This window comes from Oryza glaberrima, chromosome 3 (assembly GCF_000147395.1).
Source record: "Oryza glaberrima chromosome 3, OglaRS2, whole genome shotgun sequence".
NCBI lineage: Eukaryota > Viridiplantae > Streptophyta > Magnoliopsida > Poales > Poaceae > Oryza > Oryza glaberrima.
In genome coordinates this window covers 30,036,659-30,057,387 of record NC_068328.1, presented here as the reverse complement: position 1 = coordinate 30,057,387, position 20,729 = coordinate 30,036,659, and the positions used below count along the sequence as shown (strand labels likewise).

At 40.9% G+C, this 20,729-nt stretch overlaps 1 protein-coding gene across 1 annotated transcript; it reads left to right on the top strand.

The window, feature by feature from the left end:
• The first annotated feature begins 2,529 nt into the window (after positions 1–2,529).
• Positions 2,530–20,369, top strand: LOC127766756 (protein SPIRRIG). The gene is made up of 19 exons (XM_052291892.1): positions 2,530–3,145; positions 4,812–4,881; positions 4,977–5,062; positions 5,188–5,323; positions 5,410–5,466; positions 6,288–6,461; positions 7,210–7,401; positions 7,491–7,556; positions 7,874–7,988; positions 8,118–9,247; positions 9,462–10,164; positions 10,255–10,357; positions 10,438–11,528; positions 11,611–13,261; positions 13,334–16,357; positions 17,051–17,359; positions 17,507–17,813; positions 17,929–18,075; positions 18,590–20,369. Exons 1-19 carry the CDS (start codon positions 2,901–2,903, stop codon positions 19,754–19,756), a joined length of 10,773 nt encoding a protein of 3,590 aa, XP_052147852.1. The 5' UTR covers positions 2,530–2,900; the 3' UTR covers positions 19,757–20,369.
• The last annotated feature ends 360 nt before the right edge of the window (positions 20,370–20,729 follow it).

Here is a 20,729-nt window from a genome sequence, read left to right as displayed (position 1 = left end):
TTTTCTCATTTTTGTCCAAAAACCCCTTCCGACATTCGGTCAAACGTCCGATGTGACACCTAAAAATTTTCTTTTCCCAAACTAAACAAACCCTTAGCTTACGGCTCGAAATTAATTAACTAGCTCTCGTGATATAGGTTTTCAAATATTTTGTTTAGTACTTTCACTAGTCCACGATCAATTGGCCACACCTAAAAAGGTTAAACTGCGTGGTAACTTCTCCGGCACTGCTAATTATAGCCACCATGTGCTCGGTTTAACATTCGCTAACTTACTCTATTAATTCTAACGGACATCGAGAGTGGGTATGTGTCAACTGTGAAAAGTACACACCTCGAAAATTAGTTAGAAAAATAAGCTATCAAGTACTGTAAGCTCTCACGTCATGCCTATGCCGAAATGGAAAAAAAAAATAAATCGTAAATCCCATAAGCACAAAATACTTTAGAGTTACATGCTAATCACACATCTGCTTGAGATTTTTGTTTAGACAAGCAAATTTGAATTTACAAGTTGGTGTTATCGACTGGAATATATTCCAACGGAACGTCAAACATCTCCATCTCCATTTCCCTATCTAATCCCATAGCCTTACCGGTTTCGGTTTAGTTCAAGTTTAATTTGAAAATTTAGCAGCGCCTCCCAATGATCCTATAGATTAGCTAGCCTTTGTCCCTACGCCTGCTACGTCATCGGGGCGGGGATCCGCATCCGCATCCGCTGCGCGGCGCAGAGCAGCGAACGCTCGCGCACCGACCGTCGGATAGCCGCCCGCGTGTGTTCGGGCTGAGGCGCTGGTTCGCGGTGGATCAGGATTTGGTGGGGCCCGGCCGGCCGAGGCGCGGGGGCGTGGGGCCCACCTGTCCGTGTCCGGAGGCGCGAGGCCCGCACGTCTGCCCGGGAGCTGCCACGTAGGAGAGAGAAAGTCTGACGTGGCTCGGGCCTCATTTGCGGGGAAGCCCTCGTCAGTCGTCAAAATTGCTCGTTGTTTGTAAGCAGACACGAAGGTTAGTACTAGGAGCCAAAGATTAATAAAGAATACATTTATTAGCATTCGAAGATGACAGCAAGATTTTTAATAATTTGGTTAATTCAAAGAATCTGCTGGAGTTGTCCAAATCCGGATAATAAATTTGACCCTATGTATTGTACAACTCCTTAGTTAATCTTCATCTAATTCAGGCTCGAATGGGACCATTGTTGCTTTAAAACTTGTTCGGTATCTCTTAGGCAGTGGTCTTTGTTTTACCTAAACTACACAATTTATCCTTTGCTTCCTCTTACGATAAATATGATTCTTTGCTAGCATATATTCAGTATGATAGCATTTCGATAACTTTCTTTATGAATGAAATTCCAACGTATATACATTTTATAAAAGCCTTTCGATCTCTCTTATAGGGACAAAGATCTAACCATTTGATTACAAATCTAACGCCTAATGATGCTCTCCCGTCGTATTTACTCTAAAAACGTCATACCTCATCTATATTTATTCGGTTATAACGTCGTCTTATCCTTTCTTCAACCTCAACATATCCCCATCTCCTTCTACCTTGTAATGCTACTCAGATCTACGTGTTTAGATCTGCTCATTGATTTTATCCACATCTCCTCCTCTTCTCTTGGTATTTGTATCAGCCGCCACCACTAGTATAATCTTGCTTCACTCATCTTCTCATGTGCCAAAAATAACTTTAGGGTTTCGCCTCGAAGCAAATAGAGTCATCAAAAGCTTACTTCATCGATATCCATCGGTGATGAATATAGATGAGTAGGAGTTGATTATATCATCAGATTCTCTAACACTCTTGTTTTATCCCTACATCCATTGAGGGCGCTTCTCTTGATTGGCCAAATGGTATGTGTTTGGTGTTTTTGCCAAATAAAATATTATACATGTTCTCTATTAAGTTATATTCCTCACTCTAAATTTATTATTATTCCTTTAACTGAATATTCACCGAACATATATAAAAAGTATCATACTATTTATATTTTCTCTCTGTAACATGTTAATTTCCTGATAAGTCTTACATTAAAAAGTACTCCCTCCGTCTCATAAAAAACCAACCTAGTACTGAATATAACACATCCTATTACAGAATCTGGATATACATCTGTCCAAATTCATTATATTAGAATATATCACATCCAATCCTAGATTTTTTTTTTGGATGGAGGGAATAGGCACCATGCTCTCTAGAATTTTATTTTTTAAAATCTATTTCAAATACACACATCAAGCTTGCCACTTTCACAAAGGAAAACAAAAGATAGGTGAGTCGGAACAGGCAAAACATTTTTCTCCCAATTACGGTAGTGCGAAGACGTCAAGCAAAAGTCACAAAAGATTTTAAAGTAAAACGCACACAAAGTCAGACGAGGTTAGTAAAGCCTAGTTAACGATGTTACCCACAAGGCCATTTTCTTTTCACAATAAAAGAAAAAAACACAAAAATGGACAAGGAAGCTAAGCAACCAAATAACCCACCAAATCGCACAGTACACACACAAATTACAAACCAAACAGAGAGAGAAAGACAGGGGAAGGAAGAGCGCGTCGTCGAGGAAGACGAGATAGCGAGGAGGCGCGTGGGAGAAAAGGAGGAAACAAAAGGGAGAGAAAAAGGAAAAAAAAATAATTATTACAAGCGAGGGAGAGAAAAAACACAAGCAAAAATAGGAGCAGGAGGAGGAGGAGGGAGGCGACCAGAGGAGGAGGGAGGCGAGAGGCGCGCGCACGCGGGGAGGGGAAGGAGGAGGAGGCGATTTTTTGTTGTTGTTGGTGATAGGAGCTAGGTGGGTGGGAGGAGAGGAGGAGGGGGGGATCGCGTCGGAATTCCGGCGAATCGGCGGGATCCGGCCGGGATCTGCGCGGCGGATGAGGGGTCGGCACCATGAAATGGTCGACATTGCTCAGTAAGGTCGTCTTCGCCGGCCAGCAGGAGCAGGAGCAGCCGCCTCCGCCGCCGCCGCCGCCGCCGGGGTCGTCGTCGTCCCCGCTCAACCGCCAGAAGCAGGGCGACCCCGGCCAAGCCACCCCGCGGCTCAGCGCCGCCGACGAGGGTGGGTCGGTCGGAGGTGGCGGCGTCGCGGCGGCGTCCGGGAGCTCGCCCTCCGCCGCCTCCGCGTCCCCTGCCAGGTAGGCCACGCCACGCCACGCCACGCCACGCCGTGGAGTCAAATACTGTCCCTCGCCTGAATCCGTCGTGGTGTAGGCAGCTCCGATGCGATCCTGTCGCGTGCGTTTTTTCGGATTGAGCAATGGCAATCGGATTTGGATTTCGAGAGCGTTCGATCGTAGATGCTTTACCTTTTTTTTTTTCCTCGTTCTCTGCGTGCTTTTTTTCCCCGTGTTTGGAGATTTGATAGGTAGATGCGGGATTAGGCGTTTGATATACGCTTTGACCTTTGCTGGTTGATACACCTGATATTGTTTTTAGCTCAAGCTTCCCAGTAAGTTCCAAATTTTTTTGGTTTTACTCATACGGTTCCGGGGAGAAATGATGTTGGAATAAGACGGTGGTTGGAGATGCGTTAGCTGTGTGGTCAGCTCATGGATTTCAATTCGTCTGTACGCTGCCTATTGCCTGTTTCTTTTGGTTTTGTTATGCGTTTGCATTAGAAGCGAAATTTGTATGAGCTCTTGTAGAGATGGTGGGAGTTTTACTTGTCACGGTTGATGCCAAATTGGTGGAGAACTTGATGAATCTGTTGATTCAGCATTCATGTTTGCATTGGCTGTGCTTTAGTAATAAGATTGGTGCATGGCATTTTAAGACACTGTTTAACTTTGATAGTGTTCCTGTATTGTTGCCTCTGAGAAGTTGCTTGCTAAATTTGTATATCCACTTAGTGAAATTTGATTGTATTACTAGGATTATATTCATGTCCCTATTGGAAACAAGTAAGTAGTAGTAATTTTATGTGTTGGAAATTTTGACATATTTAAATTCAATGGCATTATTGTTTATGTTATACATCTGAGCACAATGTCTATAACAAATGCTAATTGAGCACGCATGTTATTGTTCTTTATATTGATACCATGACGTGCCTAGAGTGATTACCAGTGTTAGCATTCTCTGTGTCCTCTTCTGTTCCATGGTAATAATATTGACTGTACAACCGTTGTAATTAAGGTTCCTATTGTAATCGATGCCATATATGAAGAATATGTTCTATATTTTACTGTAGAATGGAGATTTATGAGCTGTTTTCATTTGTATATGCTTGATACCTGGTTCTTTATTCAGATGTTCTCTTGTCATTTCTTCAGCATTCAATAAATATCATTAACCTACCAAGAAAGAATAGTGACTTTTGCAATTGCATTACTAATGAGATATCGTGAGTCTCATCCTTTATTCCTTTGTGGCTTTGTCTGGACTCTGGACTACCACTAGATATTATGTTGTTAAAGTTGGTAACTTCGTTGTGTGCGTTGTTTCAAGGTGTTCTGTAACTTAAACTTGTATTGTATGGTAACTGGCACTGGGAAAGGGATAATATTAGAGCCTGTATAATGTTATAGTTCTCTCTCGTACTTGTTAGTTGGCTAGTTGCCCTTCCAATCCTTGCATGGCAGTTCATTTTATTTGTAGGTGTCATGTCAGGCATTCACATTATATATGCATCACATGGTTCTGATGCATGGATTGTACTAAGAATGACAAAACGAGGCATTTGATCCCTTTGCTTCAATTATTCTCCAGAATTTTATCTGCTGTTTCAAGTGAATTTCCTGCAAAAATTTCTCAGTTTGTACTCCCATTGTTAAATAAATGTTCTTAACCTTGTATTTGCAGGGGAAAAAATGAGTTGGAGTTGGACTTCAGGAGGTTCTGGGAAGAATTCCGTTCTTCCAGCTCTGAAAAGGTACCATCGCACTTGGTTCACCTTGTCACCATGGAACATAGCACTTGCATGTCCGTTCTTATCCTAACACTGTGCCTTTTATTTTCCCTGCACAGGAGAAAGAAAGGGCCTTAAATTTGGCAGTAGATGTCTTCTGTAGGCTAGTGAAGGAGCACTCTAGTGTAGCTGAATTAGTTACAAAGTATGCCTTGTTAACTTTCATACATTTGCTACATTGTTTTAGTTTATTCTAAAATCATATCTGTTTATCATGACATAAATCTTTATCCAGGTCGAGTTTTGTTAACATTCTTGTGATTACTACAGGTTAGTAGAAGCACATGTTTTTGCTTTTGTTATTGGAAGAGCTTTCGTTACAGATGTGGAAAAACTAAGAATTCACAGTAAGGGAAGATCTTTGCGTGTTGCTGATGTTATTGGTTTCTTTTCGGAGATCACAGAGGTCAGCCTTTATAATAATGCCTATAGTGCAGTTTCCAAATTTCATGTGACCATACATTCTCTGCTAACTTCTATTCCATTATCCAGCTTGGCATATGTCCAGGTTCAAATTTGTTATATGCAGTTGAAGTTCTTGTGACACAGGTTCGTGCAGTTTCTCTTGTTAATATCAAATCATTCTGTTTTCTGTTATATTTAATCTCCCTTATTATCTTATCAGGTGTTAAATATATATAATCGTAAAGTCAACAAAACTGTGGTATTCAAGTTTTTTGTGATTGTGTTTGTGTAAATTTTTACTAATTATAATATGATGAGGAGGGCACATCATTGTGATAAAAGCTATACATAGGCCATATATATACTCCAGGTGTTATTTGAAATTCCTTTTGCCTTCAAAGCTATTATGAACATTGGACTAGTGTGTTATATTTACCTCTGTAATACTGTTTTCATCTTTATATTTATATCCACCTTGTCCTCTCTGTAAGTATACAGTATGAGCCATCTGGAGGACAAAAATGATTCTAAACATCTGAACAAGAGCAGTATTTCTACTACAAACCTTGTCAAAACAATGTTAGTTCTTAGTGTACTATATATAATCTTGCATATTTGTGAATAAATGATGATTGTCAATGAATGTTGCAAAGAGAATCTGTATATCGAAGCAATTAGCCATTAAATGTTTGGTGTTAATTTTGGGCTGGTTTTGCAACCGCTAAGTCAAGTTATGGTATGAAAACCAATTTTAGTTCCCTGTTCTTTCCTTTGCAACCTTTTTGCATTGACAATGACACATGTAATAAGACAAAAAAAGAGAGGCATCTGCTTTCTGATAAAAAAACAAAGCTTAGATATAGTAAGGAATGTGCAACTGACATATGGTGTTTCAAATCGGCTAAAACAACATTTGCCAAATGCTCAGAGTAACATGCTTTTCATGTTTAATTTCTTGGTTACAGACTATCGATAAGCAGCCTCTGTTGGATTCTGGTATTTTGTGCTGCCTTATATATATCCTCAATTCCCTATTGAGTCCTGATGAATCCTCCCAAAAATCCTCTCCTGTTGGTCAAGAAGTTTCAACCAGTGAGAAGAGTAAAGATTGGGGTCCTATGCTATCACGGCGCCTTGAGGTAATACCAGTCTCGTGGTTCTTATATAAAGAGGATTTCCTTTGCATTATTTTTTAAAGAACTCGACGCAAGGGGAGAGAATCCCGAAGGCATTGCATTTAAGGTCGAGAAAAGGCCCTGAAAGCTGGCACTTACCTGTATGGGAACATTGTTGTCACAGGCTGTCTTAACACTTACTTTTGGGGAATACACAGAGAGGTACCTTTTTTTTGGGTGAGAACCAGGTTTTGAGCCCTGGTTGGTAGCCTCACAACTGGAGGACTTATCACCGTCCACTGTGCATAAGCACGTTCTCACCTTTGCAATATCATATACTACCTCCTTTTTTAATAAATAGCGCCGTTGATTTTTGGCATATCGTTTGACCATTCGTCTCATTTAAAAATTGAGTATAAATATGCAGAAATACAAGTCATGCTTAAGTTTTCTTTAATGATAAAACAGGTCATAACAAAATAAATGACATTGAATAAGATGAAAGGTTGAATGTCATGCCAAAAGTCAATGGCATCATCTACTGAAAAACGGAGGGAGGAGTTGTTAACTTATTCTGATGCAAAATCACAACTTGTTAATACTTTATCCGCTGAACTTCACATAGTGCCATGCTGGAGTATCCATCTGAACTAATACAAGGCATTCGTTTTATGCCAAACCTGCATTATGTGATATGTTAAACCTTCTTAATTTCTTTGCCTGGTTAATTTGAGTTTTGATTTTTTTTCCCCTTGTTTTTTGCTCTATGGAGATCGAGGCAAGTGTAGTACATACAATGAAGGCACTAGCGAGCCATCCATCTGCTGCACCAAGCCTAATTGAAGATGATGCTCTACAAGTTCTATTCCACATGGTTGCAAATGGTTCCCTGACCGTGTTCTCTCAATTTAGGGAGGGTCTTGTTCCAATTCACACAATTCAGCTTCATCGCCACGCAATGCAGGTAAGTTGATATGATGCAACATTTTTTGTGGATACCTGACTTCCTGCCACACCGTAAGTTCCTAATATATTTATTCCTTAACTGAGCAGGTTCTTGGTCTCCTTCTTACGAATGACAATGGGACTTCAGCAAACTATATAAGGAAGCATCAGTTGGTACATTCTTTATCTCTTCTTCATTGTGGGTTGAAATATTTTGATCTTGTTCTTCTGTTTTTAGCAATTGTATCTTAGTAGTTATTAGGGCTCCTTGACACCATACTCAATGTAAAAATGTGTCTGTACTGAGCTTTCTTGGCAAATAATAGAACTCCTGTAGAGCAATTAATACCTTTTTATTGAATTATCTAGAGTATTTCATTTTGGTATAGTTATCTCTCTCTCTCTCTCTCTCTCTCTCTCTCTCTCTCTTTTTTGTGTGTTTGGAACATCTACTCTTTTGCACTATTGCTAATAAGTCCTATGCCTTTTAGATTAAAGTTCTCCTTATGGCCGTGAAAGATTTCAATCCGCAGAATGGTGATGCTGCTTACACCATGGGCATTGTGGATCTCTTACTTGAATGTGTTGAGCTATCTTACAGGCCTGGTAAACATGGACAGACTTTTGCCATTCAGATACATTTCATCTTGATATTTTTTCAATGTGTACATAATTCATGGTCAGCTACTCAGCTATAGCGTTTGCTAATATTTCAATATATGGTTAATATTGCAGAAGCTGGATCCGTTAGGCTCAGGGAAGATATACATAATGCTCATGGCTATCAGTTCCTTGTTCAGTTTGCTCTTACACTATGTAGCTTACATAAGAACCAGGTTCTCCAATCTTCGCCCAAGTTAGCATCTGAGGATGGAGTGAATCCTCCTCACAGATCAGAACAAGATACATTCACATCCGATCTTTCACCACAGCTATCAAGATTGCTTGATGTTCTTGTAAATTTGTCGCAAACTGGACTGTCTGAAAATTATGTTGGTAAAAGTATGAAATCTTCTCATGGGAAGGGAACAGGCCACAACAGAAGCCGGACTCCATCTGTTGACAAGTTCGCAGATGAGATTTTGGAGATTAACAGTCCCAAAGTAAAAGATCTTGAGGCCATTCAGATGCTACAGGATATATTTCTGAAGGCAGACAACTTGGAAGTGCAAGCTGAAGTTTTAAATAGAATGTTCAAGATTTTCTCAAGTCATCTTGAGAATTACAAGCTATGTCAACAACTGCGAACTGTGCCTCTTTTTATCCTAAACATGGGTGGCTTCCCTCCAGCACTTCAAGAGGTCATCTTAAAAATTTTAGAATATGCGGTCACTGTTGTAAACTGCATCCCAGAGCAGGAGTTGTTATCACTCTGTTGCTTACTGCAGCAACCAATTTCTACCAGTCTTAAGCATACAATACTCTCTTTCTTTGTGAAGCTCCTTTCCTTTGATCAGCAGTACAAAAAGGTTCTCAGGGAAGTAGGTGTACTTGGAGCGTTGTTAGATGACCTGAAACAGAACAAGCTTTTTTTTGGAGAGGAGCCACAAAACAGGACCCCTAAGTCTGCACAGAGGATGTCCAGTGCAAGTAGTTTTCGAAAAACCGTGGATAACAAAGATGCGATTCTTTCTCCGAAGCTAATGGCTTCTGGTTCCACCAAATTTCCCATGTTTGAAGATGAAGGGACAATAACTGTTGCTTGGGATTGTCTTTTTTATCTGCTGAAGAGAGCTGAGCCTAATCAACAAACTTTCAGATCTTCTAATGGCGTTAATACGATTCTTCCTTTCTTGGTATCTGAAAGCCACAGATCTGGGGTATTACGGCTATTGTCTTGCCTGATAATCGAAGATTCTCTTCAGGTTTGTGTTAGAACCTGACTCCCATGAAATACATAGTCATTTTTAATCACGAATCATCTTAGTTTAGGGCATAAAATGCCAAGTTCATGGGAGTGAATGACTTGTAAAAACCTTAAGGGTCTATTTCCCCTATGATTTGTTAATTTTAATGATGCTTAAAAATTGAATTTCACGAGCACCATATGAGCTATGACTCCTTTGACATTGTTTTCAGGCTCATCCAGAGGAAATAGGGTCCCTGATAGAAATCTTGAAGAGTGGGATGGTATCAACTTCGTCAGGTTCTCAACAGAAACTTGACAATGATGCGAAGTGTGACACTTTTGGCGCTTTGTGGCGTATTCTTGGGGCAAACAGTTCAGCTCAAAGAATTTTTGGAGAAGCCACTGGGTTTTCCCTGCTACTAACAACGCTTCACAGTTTCCAGAATGACAGTGAAAACGAGGAGACTGAATCATCTTTGCTTACTCATATGAAGATCTTTGGTTTTCTAATGCGAGCTATGACAGCTGCAGTATACAGCAATCCTGTTAATAGGATAAGACTGCATACAATCCTGTCTTCCAACACTTTCTATGATCTTCTGTCTGAATCTGGGTTGCTCTGTGTGGATTGTGAGAAGCATGTTATCTTGCTTTTGCTTGAGCTTGCACTTGAGGTTGTTCTTCCTCCCACTAGTAACCTGCAGGTAGAGAGCATTTCATCTGAAAACCCAGAGGATGAATCAGGTTTCTTGTCTGCAACCTCATTTGGACTATCAAGGCTTGACAAGGAGCGTATATATAATGCTAGCGCTGTAGTTGTTTTGATCCGCTCTTTGCTAGTATTTACACCTAAAGTTCAACTCGAGCTGCTGAGATTCATTGAGAAGCTAGCAAATGCTGGTCCCTTCAACCAGGAGAATTTAACTTCTGTAGGTATGGACAGCAATTGTTTTGTCACCTCTGTTTCCTTTACTTTAGCTGGCGAGTTTGCCTTATGTTATTCTTGCCCTTTTTGTTATACAGGATGTGTTGGTCTTCTACTCGAGACAATCAACCCATTTTTGGAGGGCTCATCTTCTATCCTTAATCACGCTTTGAGAATTGTTGAAGTTCTGGGTGCTTATAGGTTAGTTATATTTGATGGTTAATTTTATATAGAAGCTTGATTTGTTAGTTGTGGTACATGTTATGTTTTTTCTTTGTCAGGCTGTCTTCTTCTGAACTAAGACTTCTGGTGAGGTATATACTTCAGCTGAAAGTGAAGTGTTCTGGTCATCTTTTTGTTAATATGATGGACAAGTTAATCCAAATTGAAGATGTCAGACAAGGAAGTATTTCTCTAGCCCCTTTCATTGAGTTGGACATGAGCAAAGCTGGTCATTCATCTATTCAAGTTTCATTAGGAGAGAGGACATGGCCACCTGTTTCTGGATACTCTTTCGTTTGCTGGTTCCAATTTCAGAACTTCTTTAGAAGCCATCCTAAAGAAGCAGAAAAAACATCAAAAGGGTCTTATAGTAAAAGGAACGGACAAGTTATGCGCATCTTTTCTGTAGGTGCAGTTGATGATGCCAACACTCTGTATGCAGAACTTTATCTCCATGACAATGGTGTTTTTACCATTGCAACAAGCAATTCAAGTTCATTATCATTTCCAGGCATTGAGATGGAAGAAGGGAAATGGCATCATCTTGCAGTTGTACATAGCAAACCAAATGCATTAGCTGGCCTCTTTCAATCAAGTGTGGCCAGTCTATATCTTGATGGAAAGTTGAGGCACACCGGCAAACTTGGATACTCTCCATCCCCATTTGGTAAATCCTTGCAAGTAACACTTGGTACACCTGCTATCCGAGCCAAAGTTTCAGACCTATCATGGCGGCTTCGGTGTTGTTATCTTTTTGAGGAAGTCTTAACACCTGGCAGCATTTGCTTCATGTATATTCTTGGACAAGGTTACAGGGGATTGTTCCAGGACACTGATCTTCTGAGATTTGTCCCTAACTGGGCCTGTGGTGGGGAGGTGATGGCAATTCTTGATTCATTGGAATTGGAAGTAATTGCACCTTCAGGCAGCCAGCGTGTTGATAGCGCAATGAAACAAGGGAACTCTAGACTTGAGAGCAGTGGAATCGTTTGGGATATGGAAAGGTTAAGAAATCTTTCCTTACAACTGTCCGGGAAGAAGCTAATATTTGCATTTGATGGGACTTCATCAGATGCTTTTCGAGCATCTGGGACTTTGTCCTTGCTGAACCTTGTTGATCCAACTTCTGCTGCTGCATCCCCAATAGGAGGTGATTGAACTTCTAGCTATTTTTATTTAAACTTTTTTCTCTTGGAAGATGTCAATATTCACTATGTTCTTTGAAATGACAGGTATACCGCGGTATGGGCGCCTAAGTGGGGATGTTTATGTGTGTAACCAGTGCACAATTGGTGACACTGTTCAAACAGTTGGTGGGATTCCTGTTGTTCTTGCTCTTGTGGAAGCCGCTGAAACTAGGGATATGCTGCACATGGCACTAGAACTGCTTGCACTATCTCTTCAACAGAGCCATCAAAATGTGAAGGACATGCAGTCCTTGAGGGGTTATCATCTTCTTGCACTTTTTCTGCATAGGAGAATGTCATTATTTGACATGCAGTCTCTTGATATCTTTTTCCGTATTGCTGCTTGTGGAGCTTCATTTCCTGAGCCACAAAAGTCAAATATGAACCGAACAGCAAGCTATGCATCTGGAATCTCCCCAGAGTCCAGTCTTGATGATCTTACATTACCCAAGTTTGGTGATGATATGTCTTCTATTGGATCACATGGAGATCTAGATGATTTTTCAGCACAAAAGGATTCTTTTAGCCATCTGTCTGAGCTTGAGAATGCCGACTTAGCTGGGGAGACTTCTGAGTTTATAGTCTTGTCAAATGCTGATATGGTCGAACATGTTCTATTGGATTGGACCATTTGGGTTACTGCTCCTATATCAGTACAAATAACTCTCCTTGGATTTCTTGAGAGGATGGTATCAATGCATTGGTTTAGAAATCATAACCTCACAATACTGCGGCGAATTAATCTTGTACAACATCTTCTTGTCACTTTACAACGTGGTGATGTTGAAATTCCTGTCCTGGAAAAGCTAGTTGTTCTGCTTGGTGTCATCTTGGAGGATGGTTTTCTAGCTTCTGAGTTGGAGCTTGTTGTAAGATTCGTAATCATGACATTTGATCCTCCAGAACTTACACCAAACCGCCAGATTGTTCGGGAGGCCATGGGAAAGCATGTCATTGTGAGGAACATGTTACTAGAAATGCTTATTGATCTACAAGTAACCATAAATGCTGAAGATATGCTGGAGCAATGGCACAAAGTTGTTTCGTCCAGATTAGTCACATATTTCCTTGATGAAGCTGTGCACCCAACAAGTATGAGATGGATCATGACTCTCTTAGGAGTTTGCCTTACATCCTCTGCCACTTTTGCTCTAAAGTTCCGTACAAGTGGAGGTTTCCAAGGGTTGAATCATGTGCTTCCAAGCTTCTATGATTCCCCTGAAATATATTATATACTCTTCTGTCTGATTTTTGGAAAGCCTGTTTTTCCTCGAGTACCAGAGGTCCGCATGCTTGATTTCCATTCTCTTATGCCTAGTGATGAAAACTGCGGAGAATTGAAGTTTGTAGATCTATTGGATACTATCATTGCAATGGCAAAAGCTACATTTGATTCATTGATTATGAAGTCTATGCTTGCACATCAGAATAATAATCTTTCACACCTTAATGGCACCTTAGTTGCGGATCTTGTGGAATCGACACCAGACATGGGAGGTGATCTTCAGGGAGAAGCCTTGATGCATAAGACATATGCAGCTAGGTTAATGGGTGGTGAAGCTGCAGCACCTGCTGTTGCTACTTCAATACTGCGGTTCATGGTTGATTTGACAAAAATGTGCCCACCATTCTCTGCTGTTTGCAGGCGGCATGATTTCCTAGAGAGCTGTGTTGACCTATATTTCTCTTGTGTAAGGTTCGTATAGTGTGCATATGTTAAGTTATGTGATGCTCTAGATGTTTAGGCTAAAACCTTTTTATTCTGCAGGTCTGATTGTGCCGTGAAGATGGCGAAGGACCTAACATCTGCGGCAACAGATGAGAAGTGTATGCATGATGATGACAACGAAAGTCTAAAAGATACTTTTTCGAATTTGCCACAGGATCAGGAACAATCTGCCAAAACTTTTAGTATTGCAAGTTTTCCCCAGGAGCAGAAAAGTTCGAGCTCAGGAAGTAGTGGCATGCATAACTCTTTTGAAACTGCTGAAGTAAAAGCAGACGACTCTTCCAATCAGGCATCGAGCACCACGTTTTTGAATGGACAAGCAAACCAAGTGGTTCAGAGTGCTCATGATCAAGGACAGATGTCAGCCCCAAGTTCAAATGGCATTGCTGATTCCCACCAACCAGCTGATTCACCCACTTCAGCTTCTATGAACAATATTGGGTCTCCTGTTTTATCTGAGAGATCAGCTCACAAAGCAGCAAGTACCCCTACTGCATCTCCGATGGCTCCATTTGCATCTTGGCCTGGCAGTGCAGGATCATACAGCGATGGTAGGCAGCTAACAGCCTCTCCATCCATGTCTTCAACTATATCTGGGATTGACCTCGATTCATCCCCTGATCTGAAGACAAACATTCAGGGGTCACCTGCAGTGAACACACTTTTCCCAATTAATTCGAAGCTTTTGCTTGACATAGATGATTTAGGTTATGGGGGTGGTCCTTGCTCTGCAGGAGCCACTGCTGTTCTTGATTTCATTGCTCAAATCCTTGCTGATATTATCTCAGAACAGCTCAAAGCAACACTCTTTATTGAGAGCATCCTGGAGTGTGTGCCTCTGTTTGTAGATATCGATTCTGCTTTGGTTTTTCAAGGTTTGTGTCTAAGCAGACTGATGAACTTCCTTGAAAGAAAACTGTTACTTGATGATGAAGAAGATGGGAAGAAACTTGACAAGAGCCGCTGGTCTGCAAATTTGGACCCACTTTGCTGGATGATTGTTGATCGTGTATACATGGGCTGCTTTCCAACCCCAGTCGGTGTGCTACGTACGCTAGAATTTTTAATGTCCATGTTGCAGCTTTCTAATAAAGATGGCCGTATTGAAGATGCAGTACCTTCAGGTAAAGGTATTCTATCCATTGCTCGAGGAGGCAGGCAACTTGATCCTTACATCCACGCCATATTGAAGAACACTAACCGGATGGTAATGTATTGTTTCTTGCCAACATTCCTTAAGAATATGGGGGAGGATGACTTGCTTGCAAATCTGGCTTTCCTAACAGAAACTGGAAGAAGTTTAGGTATTTTTAAACCTTCCCAGGAAGATTATACTGTTGATATCTGTACTGTTCTTCAGCTTCTGATTGCCAACAAGAGGCTGGTGCTGTGTCCAAGCAATGTTGATAATGATCTAATGTGTTGTTTCTGCATAAATTTAATGGCACTTCTTTGTGACAAGAGGTTAACTGCACAAAATTTAGCAGTGGATTTACTTAAATACTTGGTAGTGCATCGGCGTCCGTCTCTTGAGGACCTCCTAGTTAGTAAGCCTAACCAAGGGCAACAGATGGATATCTTGCATGGAGGGCTCGACAAACTACTGACTGGAAGTACAACAGCGTTTTTTGAATGGCTCCAGAGTTCTCAGCAAACAATAAGTAAAGTGTTAGACCAGTGCGCTTTAATAATGTGGGTTCAATATATTACTGGCTCAGCAAAATTTCCTGGGGTGAGAATAAAAGGCATGGAGGTCAGGCGCAAGAAAGATATGGGACGAAAATTACGTGAAATTGCAAAACTAGATTCAAGGCACTGGGAGCAGATAAATGAACGGAGGTACAATCTTGATTTGGTTCGTGATGTAATGTCTACAGAGCTAAGAGCGATTCGTCAAGACAAATATGGATGGATACTGCATGGAGAAAGTGAGTGGCAAAGCCAGCTCCAACAGCTTGTACATGAAAGAGGCATTTTCCCTGTGCGGCAATTATCGACAGAGCCTGCATGGCAGCTGTGCGCTGTTGAAGGACCGTATAGAATGCGGAAGAAACTTGAACCGTCCAAATTTAAGATAGATACTATTCATAATGTTCTAGCCAGCAACCTTGGGTTAGATGATGTTAAGATTACCAAGAAAGAGGATGGGCACATGGTGATGACATCTGGATCAGATACAATGTCAGGCTTGAATCTTTTGACCTATGACACAGAACGGAAGGATCTTGATGCTGCTGATTTTGCATCGTTCAAAGATGAAGATGACATATTCAAAGGAGGAAGCACAGTGTCACCTCCAATTGGCTGGACTGATGATAAAAGCAGCATTAACGAACAAAGTCTTCACTCTGCAACAGAACATGGAGCGAAATCAAGTTCCTTTTCTTATCACATGACAGAGAGTGTCCACGGTAAATCTGAATTTAATTCACCTAGACGGGCACCTTCAGTTAAGGGCACCGATACAAGAACCTCAGAGGATAAATCGGAAAAGGAGTTGCTTGACAATGGAGAGTATCTTATCAGACCTTATCTGGAACCTTCTGAAAAAATAAGGCATAAGTACAATTGTGAACGGGTTGCTGGTCTTGACAAGCATGATGGAATATTTTTAATTGGAGAACTTAGCTTATACATCATTGAGAACTTCTACATTGATGATTCCAATTGCATTTACGAAAAAGGCAATGAAGATGAGCTCTCTGTCATCGATCAAGCTTTAGGTGTAAAAAAGGATGTATTGGGAAGCTGCGATTCTCACCAAAAATCACCATCTACGTGGGGTGCAACAGCAAAAGTTTTGCTTGGTGGCAGAGCATGGGCATACAATGGAGGTGCTTGGGGTAAGGAGAAGCTTTGCAGTAGCAGCAATTTGCCTCATCCATGGCATATGTGGAAGCTTGATAGCGTCCATGAGCTCCTAAAGCGTGATTATCAGCTTCGCCCTGTTGCAATTGAGATTTTCAGTATGGACGGGTGTAACGAGCTTTTAGTTTTCCACAAAAAGGAGAGGGAGGATGTTTTCAAAAATCTGACCGCCATGAACCTCCCACGAAATAGCATGTTTGTATTCTTAACTCTTTGCAAATACATACACTCAGTAATTACCATGCATGTCAGTCATTTCTTTAGTATAAGATCTGAATGTCAGGTCCTACTATCAAGGCTATGTAGTTTTCAGAGTTGAAACCATCTAGATATGATCCCTTGGCATAGGTTCACAACAGGTTTATGTGTTTCTTTGTCTATCCTGATAGGTTTATCACAACCGCTGAACAAGATTAGACTGGAAACTGTCTGCTTACGTCCATCGAGTACCGCTCAATGTCATTTTTTTAAAGAAAAATCTTAGCAACAAAATAGAGTAGTTTTTTTTTGGACTAACACCACAAGAAACGGGCATAATTCTGTTAAAACTAGCGAAACTGCCAGAAATATATGTAAATTTGCAATATCTTTGTTTTTTTTTATTAGTCAATTCTCACCCTTCCCTACTTAATCTGGTAATTAGCAAGTTCTAAGTGATTTATCATCTATGGTGGGAACATATTGTGAGTGCAAGTATGAATTGATAGACAGACACATGAAATTAAGTCCTAAGGCCTTTATTGTATGCTGGAGGTTTCTAATTGCTCTCATGTTCTTCCTGCACATGCACAGTCAAATTTTAAGTTGCACAACTAGGCATTATTTTTTAATGATTTTTACAATACACTTTTTTTGACATTGAAGTATACTTTTACCTATCATTAACAGGTTGGACACAACAATATCAGCATCCTCAAAACAGGATAGCGGTGAGGGGAGCCGTCTTTTCAAAATAATGGCAAAATCATTTTCTAAAAGATGGCAGAGTGGAGAAATTACCAACTTCCAATATCTCATGCATCTAAATACACTTGCTGGTCGAGGATACAGTGACCTTACGCAATACCCAGTATTTCCATGGGTTCTTGCAGATTATGAGAGTGATACTTTAGATCTGAGAAACCCACAGACGTTCCGTAAGCTTGACAAACCAATGGGATGTCAAACTGAAGGGGGAGAAGAGGAATTCCGTAAGAGGTTTGTTCATCTAACATCAATGGATATACTTATTTTGTTTATTTCTTAATATAAAAGACTATGCCTTTAGGCTGTAGTATTGCTGTACATAAGATAAGAATTTGTGCATCTAACATTATCTGAAATACCTTCTTCTGTTTACTTCAGATATGATAGCTGGGATGACCCTGAAGTACCAAAGTTCCATTATGGTTCTCATTATTCAAGTGCTGGGATTGTCCTTTTCTATCTTTTAAGACTGCCTCCCTTTAGTATGGAAAATCAGAAATTACAGGGTGGACAATTTGACCATGCAGACCGTTTATTCAATAGTGTTAAAGATACATGGGTAAGTGCTGCTGGCAAGAGCAACACATCAGATGTCAAAGAATTGATTCCGGAGTTCTATTATTTGCCTGAATTTTTGGAGAACCAATTTAATCTGGACTTGGGGGAGAAACAGTCCGGAGAGAAGGTATGCTACTTACACAAAAGTGCACTGAACTTTTAACTGGATGTAAATATGTAATGGCAATACTCTTAACCAAACCTATTCAAGCTGCATGTAATCTGTAAAATAATGATTTCAGGTTGGTGATGTTGTTTTGCCACCTTGGGCTAAAGGTAGCTCCAGAGAGTTCATCAGGAAGCATCGAGAAGCCTTGGAGTCAGACTATGTATCCGAGAATCTGCATCACTGGATAGATCTTATTTTTGGATATAAGCAGAGAGGAAAGGTATAGGCCATCTCATGTTTGTGCATTCTTTATTGTTCCTAATGGTGGTGATATTGCCGTCATCATGACAACATAAATATGTTTGTCTTAAAAACCAGGGTGTTATCTTCTGTTATAGATTCGTATTCCTTCATTTCTGTGGTCCTAGTGGTGGTGACGTTGCCATCGTCATGAGTCCATGACAATTCAGACATTTTTGTAGTTTTTTACAAAGGAAAATGGATTGTGTTTTTTTATAGATTGATAAATTTTGTCCTTTATAGCATCTTACCCATTCAAAACCTCTCAATAGTTTTTTCTAGGTCTTGTTCAGCATTCTAAATTTGTATCATTTTTTACTTTCTCATGGTCTTTCAACTCTGAGCATTGATTTCTACACTGTTAGCCAGAAGTATTTTACATTTGTGAATGTAAACCAGAGTGACTTGTAAAATTGTGACACGAAACAGGGGAAGTTTTCTGCTAATCATATTTATTAACTTGTTCTAATTGTTATTTCTTTTGTATATGGCAGGCAGCTGAAGATGCTGTAAATGTCTTCTATCACTACACGTATGAAGGCAATGTTGACATAGATTCCGTATCAGATCCTACCATGAAAGCTTCGATACTGGCACAAATCAATCATTTTGGTCAGACCCCCAAACAATTATTCCAAAAACCACATCCTCAGAGACGGACTGACAGGAAGGTCCTTCCTCATCCTCTACGGTACAGTGCGTATCTTACACATCAAGAGATTCGGAAGACAACATCATCAGTTTCCCAGATTGTGACCTACAATGATAAGATCCTAATTGCTGCAGCGAACAGCTTTCTCAAGCCAGTAAATTATAGTGAATATATTTCCTGGGGATTTCCTGACCGCAGTTTGAGAATATTGACCTATGATCAGGATAAACTTGTATCAACACATGAAAACCTTCATGGTGGTAGTCAGATTCAGTGCACTGGAGTTAGCCATGACGGCAACATTCTCACAACAGGTGGTGATGATGGTGTAGTTGCAGTATGGAGATTTTTCAAAGATGGCACTCGTCGTCTCCTGAGAATGGAGAAAGCTCTGTGCGCTCACACTGCCAAGATAACATGTATCTATGTGAGCCAGCCTTACTCATTAATTGTCTCTGGCTCCGATGACTGTTCAGTGATCTTGTGGGACCTGACAAGCCTGGCCTTTGTGAAGCAGCTGCCAAGGTTCCCAGCATCAGTGTCTGCGTTACATGTGAACAATCTCACTGGTGAGATCCTGACTGGTGCCGGTGTTCTTTTTGCTGTTTGGAGCGTCAACGGAGACTGTCTTGCTGTGGTTAACACCTCTCAGCTTCCTTCGGATCTCATCTTGTCTGTGGCAAGCACTACAAACTCGGACTGGCAGGACACAAACTGGTACGTGACAGGTCATCAAAGCGGTGCTGTGAAGGTATGGAAGATGGTGCACTACACGTCTGATGAGGCAGCAAACAGCAAGAGCAAATCTCCACCGTCCACCCTTGGAGGGATGAGCTTGAATGGCCAGACTCAGGAGTACAGGCTACTTCTTCAGAAGGTGCTCAAGGCTCACAAGCACCCGGTCACTGCCCTTTGTCTTCCACCCGACCTGAAGCAGCTTCTGAGCGGGGATGCCAGTGGCCACTTGTTCTCATGGTCACTAAAAGATGATAGCTTTAAGGTTTCATAGCAACAGCTCAACAGAGGATAGTCAGGATTCACCTGCACATATAGAGAGCCGTAGTTAAGTTATATACCTCTGGTTCCTTTCTCACCCAGAATCTGACAAGCGCCTGCTTGTGCTGCCAAAGAAAGAACTCAGAGTTGGCCTCGGCATGCAGAAACATTCTACAATATGGTTGGCCCAGGCCCCAGCCCATTCAGCAAAATCTGGGGTGAAGACACAGTACAACAGAAACACACTGGAAGGGATAAAATGGAGATGGCGTTGTGCTGACATTACAATCTTATTATACTGTGAATTATCTACCGGTTCTACCTCATCTTCTTGTTTTTTCATGAGAGGATTCGTGCGGGGTAGCAACCAGCGTGTGTAAAGTTTGTATAGGATGCTTTTGGTTAGTAGTGGTGAGGGGACGATGGTGATGATGTTGTACGGTGAAGATGTTATTTTTCGTCTTGGGGATGTAAGGAAAGGGGTGTTAGGTTCCTCTTCTTTTTCTGTTTTGTTTCTCTATTTTGTCCCCAGAAGTGGTGGTGTTCATTAATTGACTGGGTGTAATTTGAGCACCCTTCTGTTCACTTCAGTTCATTTGCACATACATGCAAGAGATTTTGTTCAACGCAGTGATGCACCTTATCCATGGACCATGTAGTATCTCACTCGGAAGTCTCATCTGTTGATGCAGCTACACTAATTAATTAAGCATTAATCGTGGGAAGAGTAACGATAGTCTTCACCAATCTCCTTGGGACACGTTTGTGTCGGTGACCACTGTAGTACATGGCGAACAGCAAACTACTAGTACTAGCGATCTAGAAAATCCTAAATCATGTGGTTCCTGTACAGTATATTGGTGAGAAAGCACGATAAGGATAATGACGAATCCGTGATGAATCCTGAGACGTAGACTTTGACCATTAAGCTTTGAAATGATGGCTTTCTTTGATTTCCTTTGCTAGCTTACTTAGCTGGCAAAGCT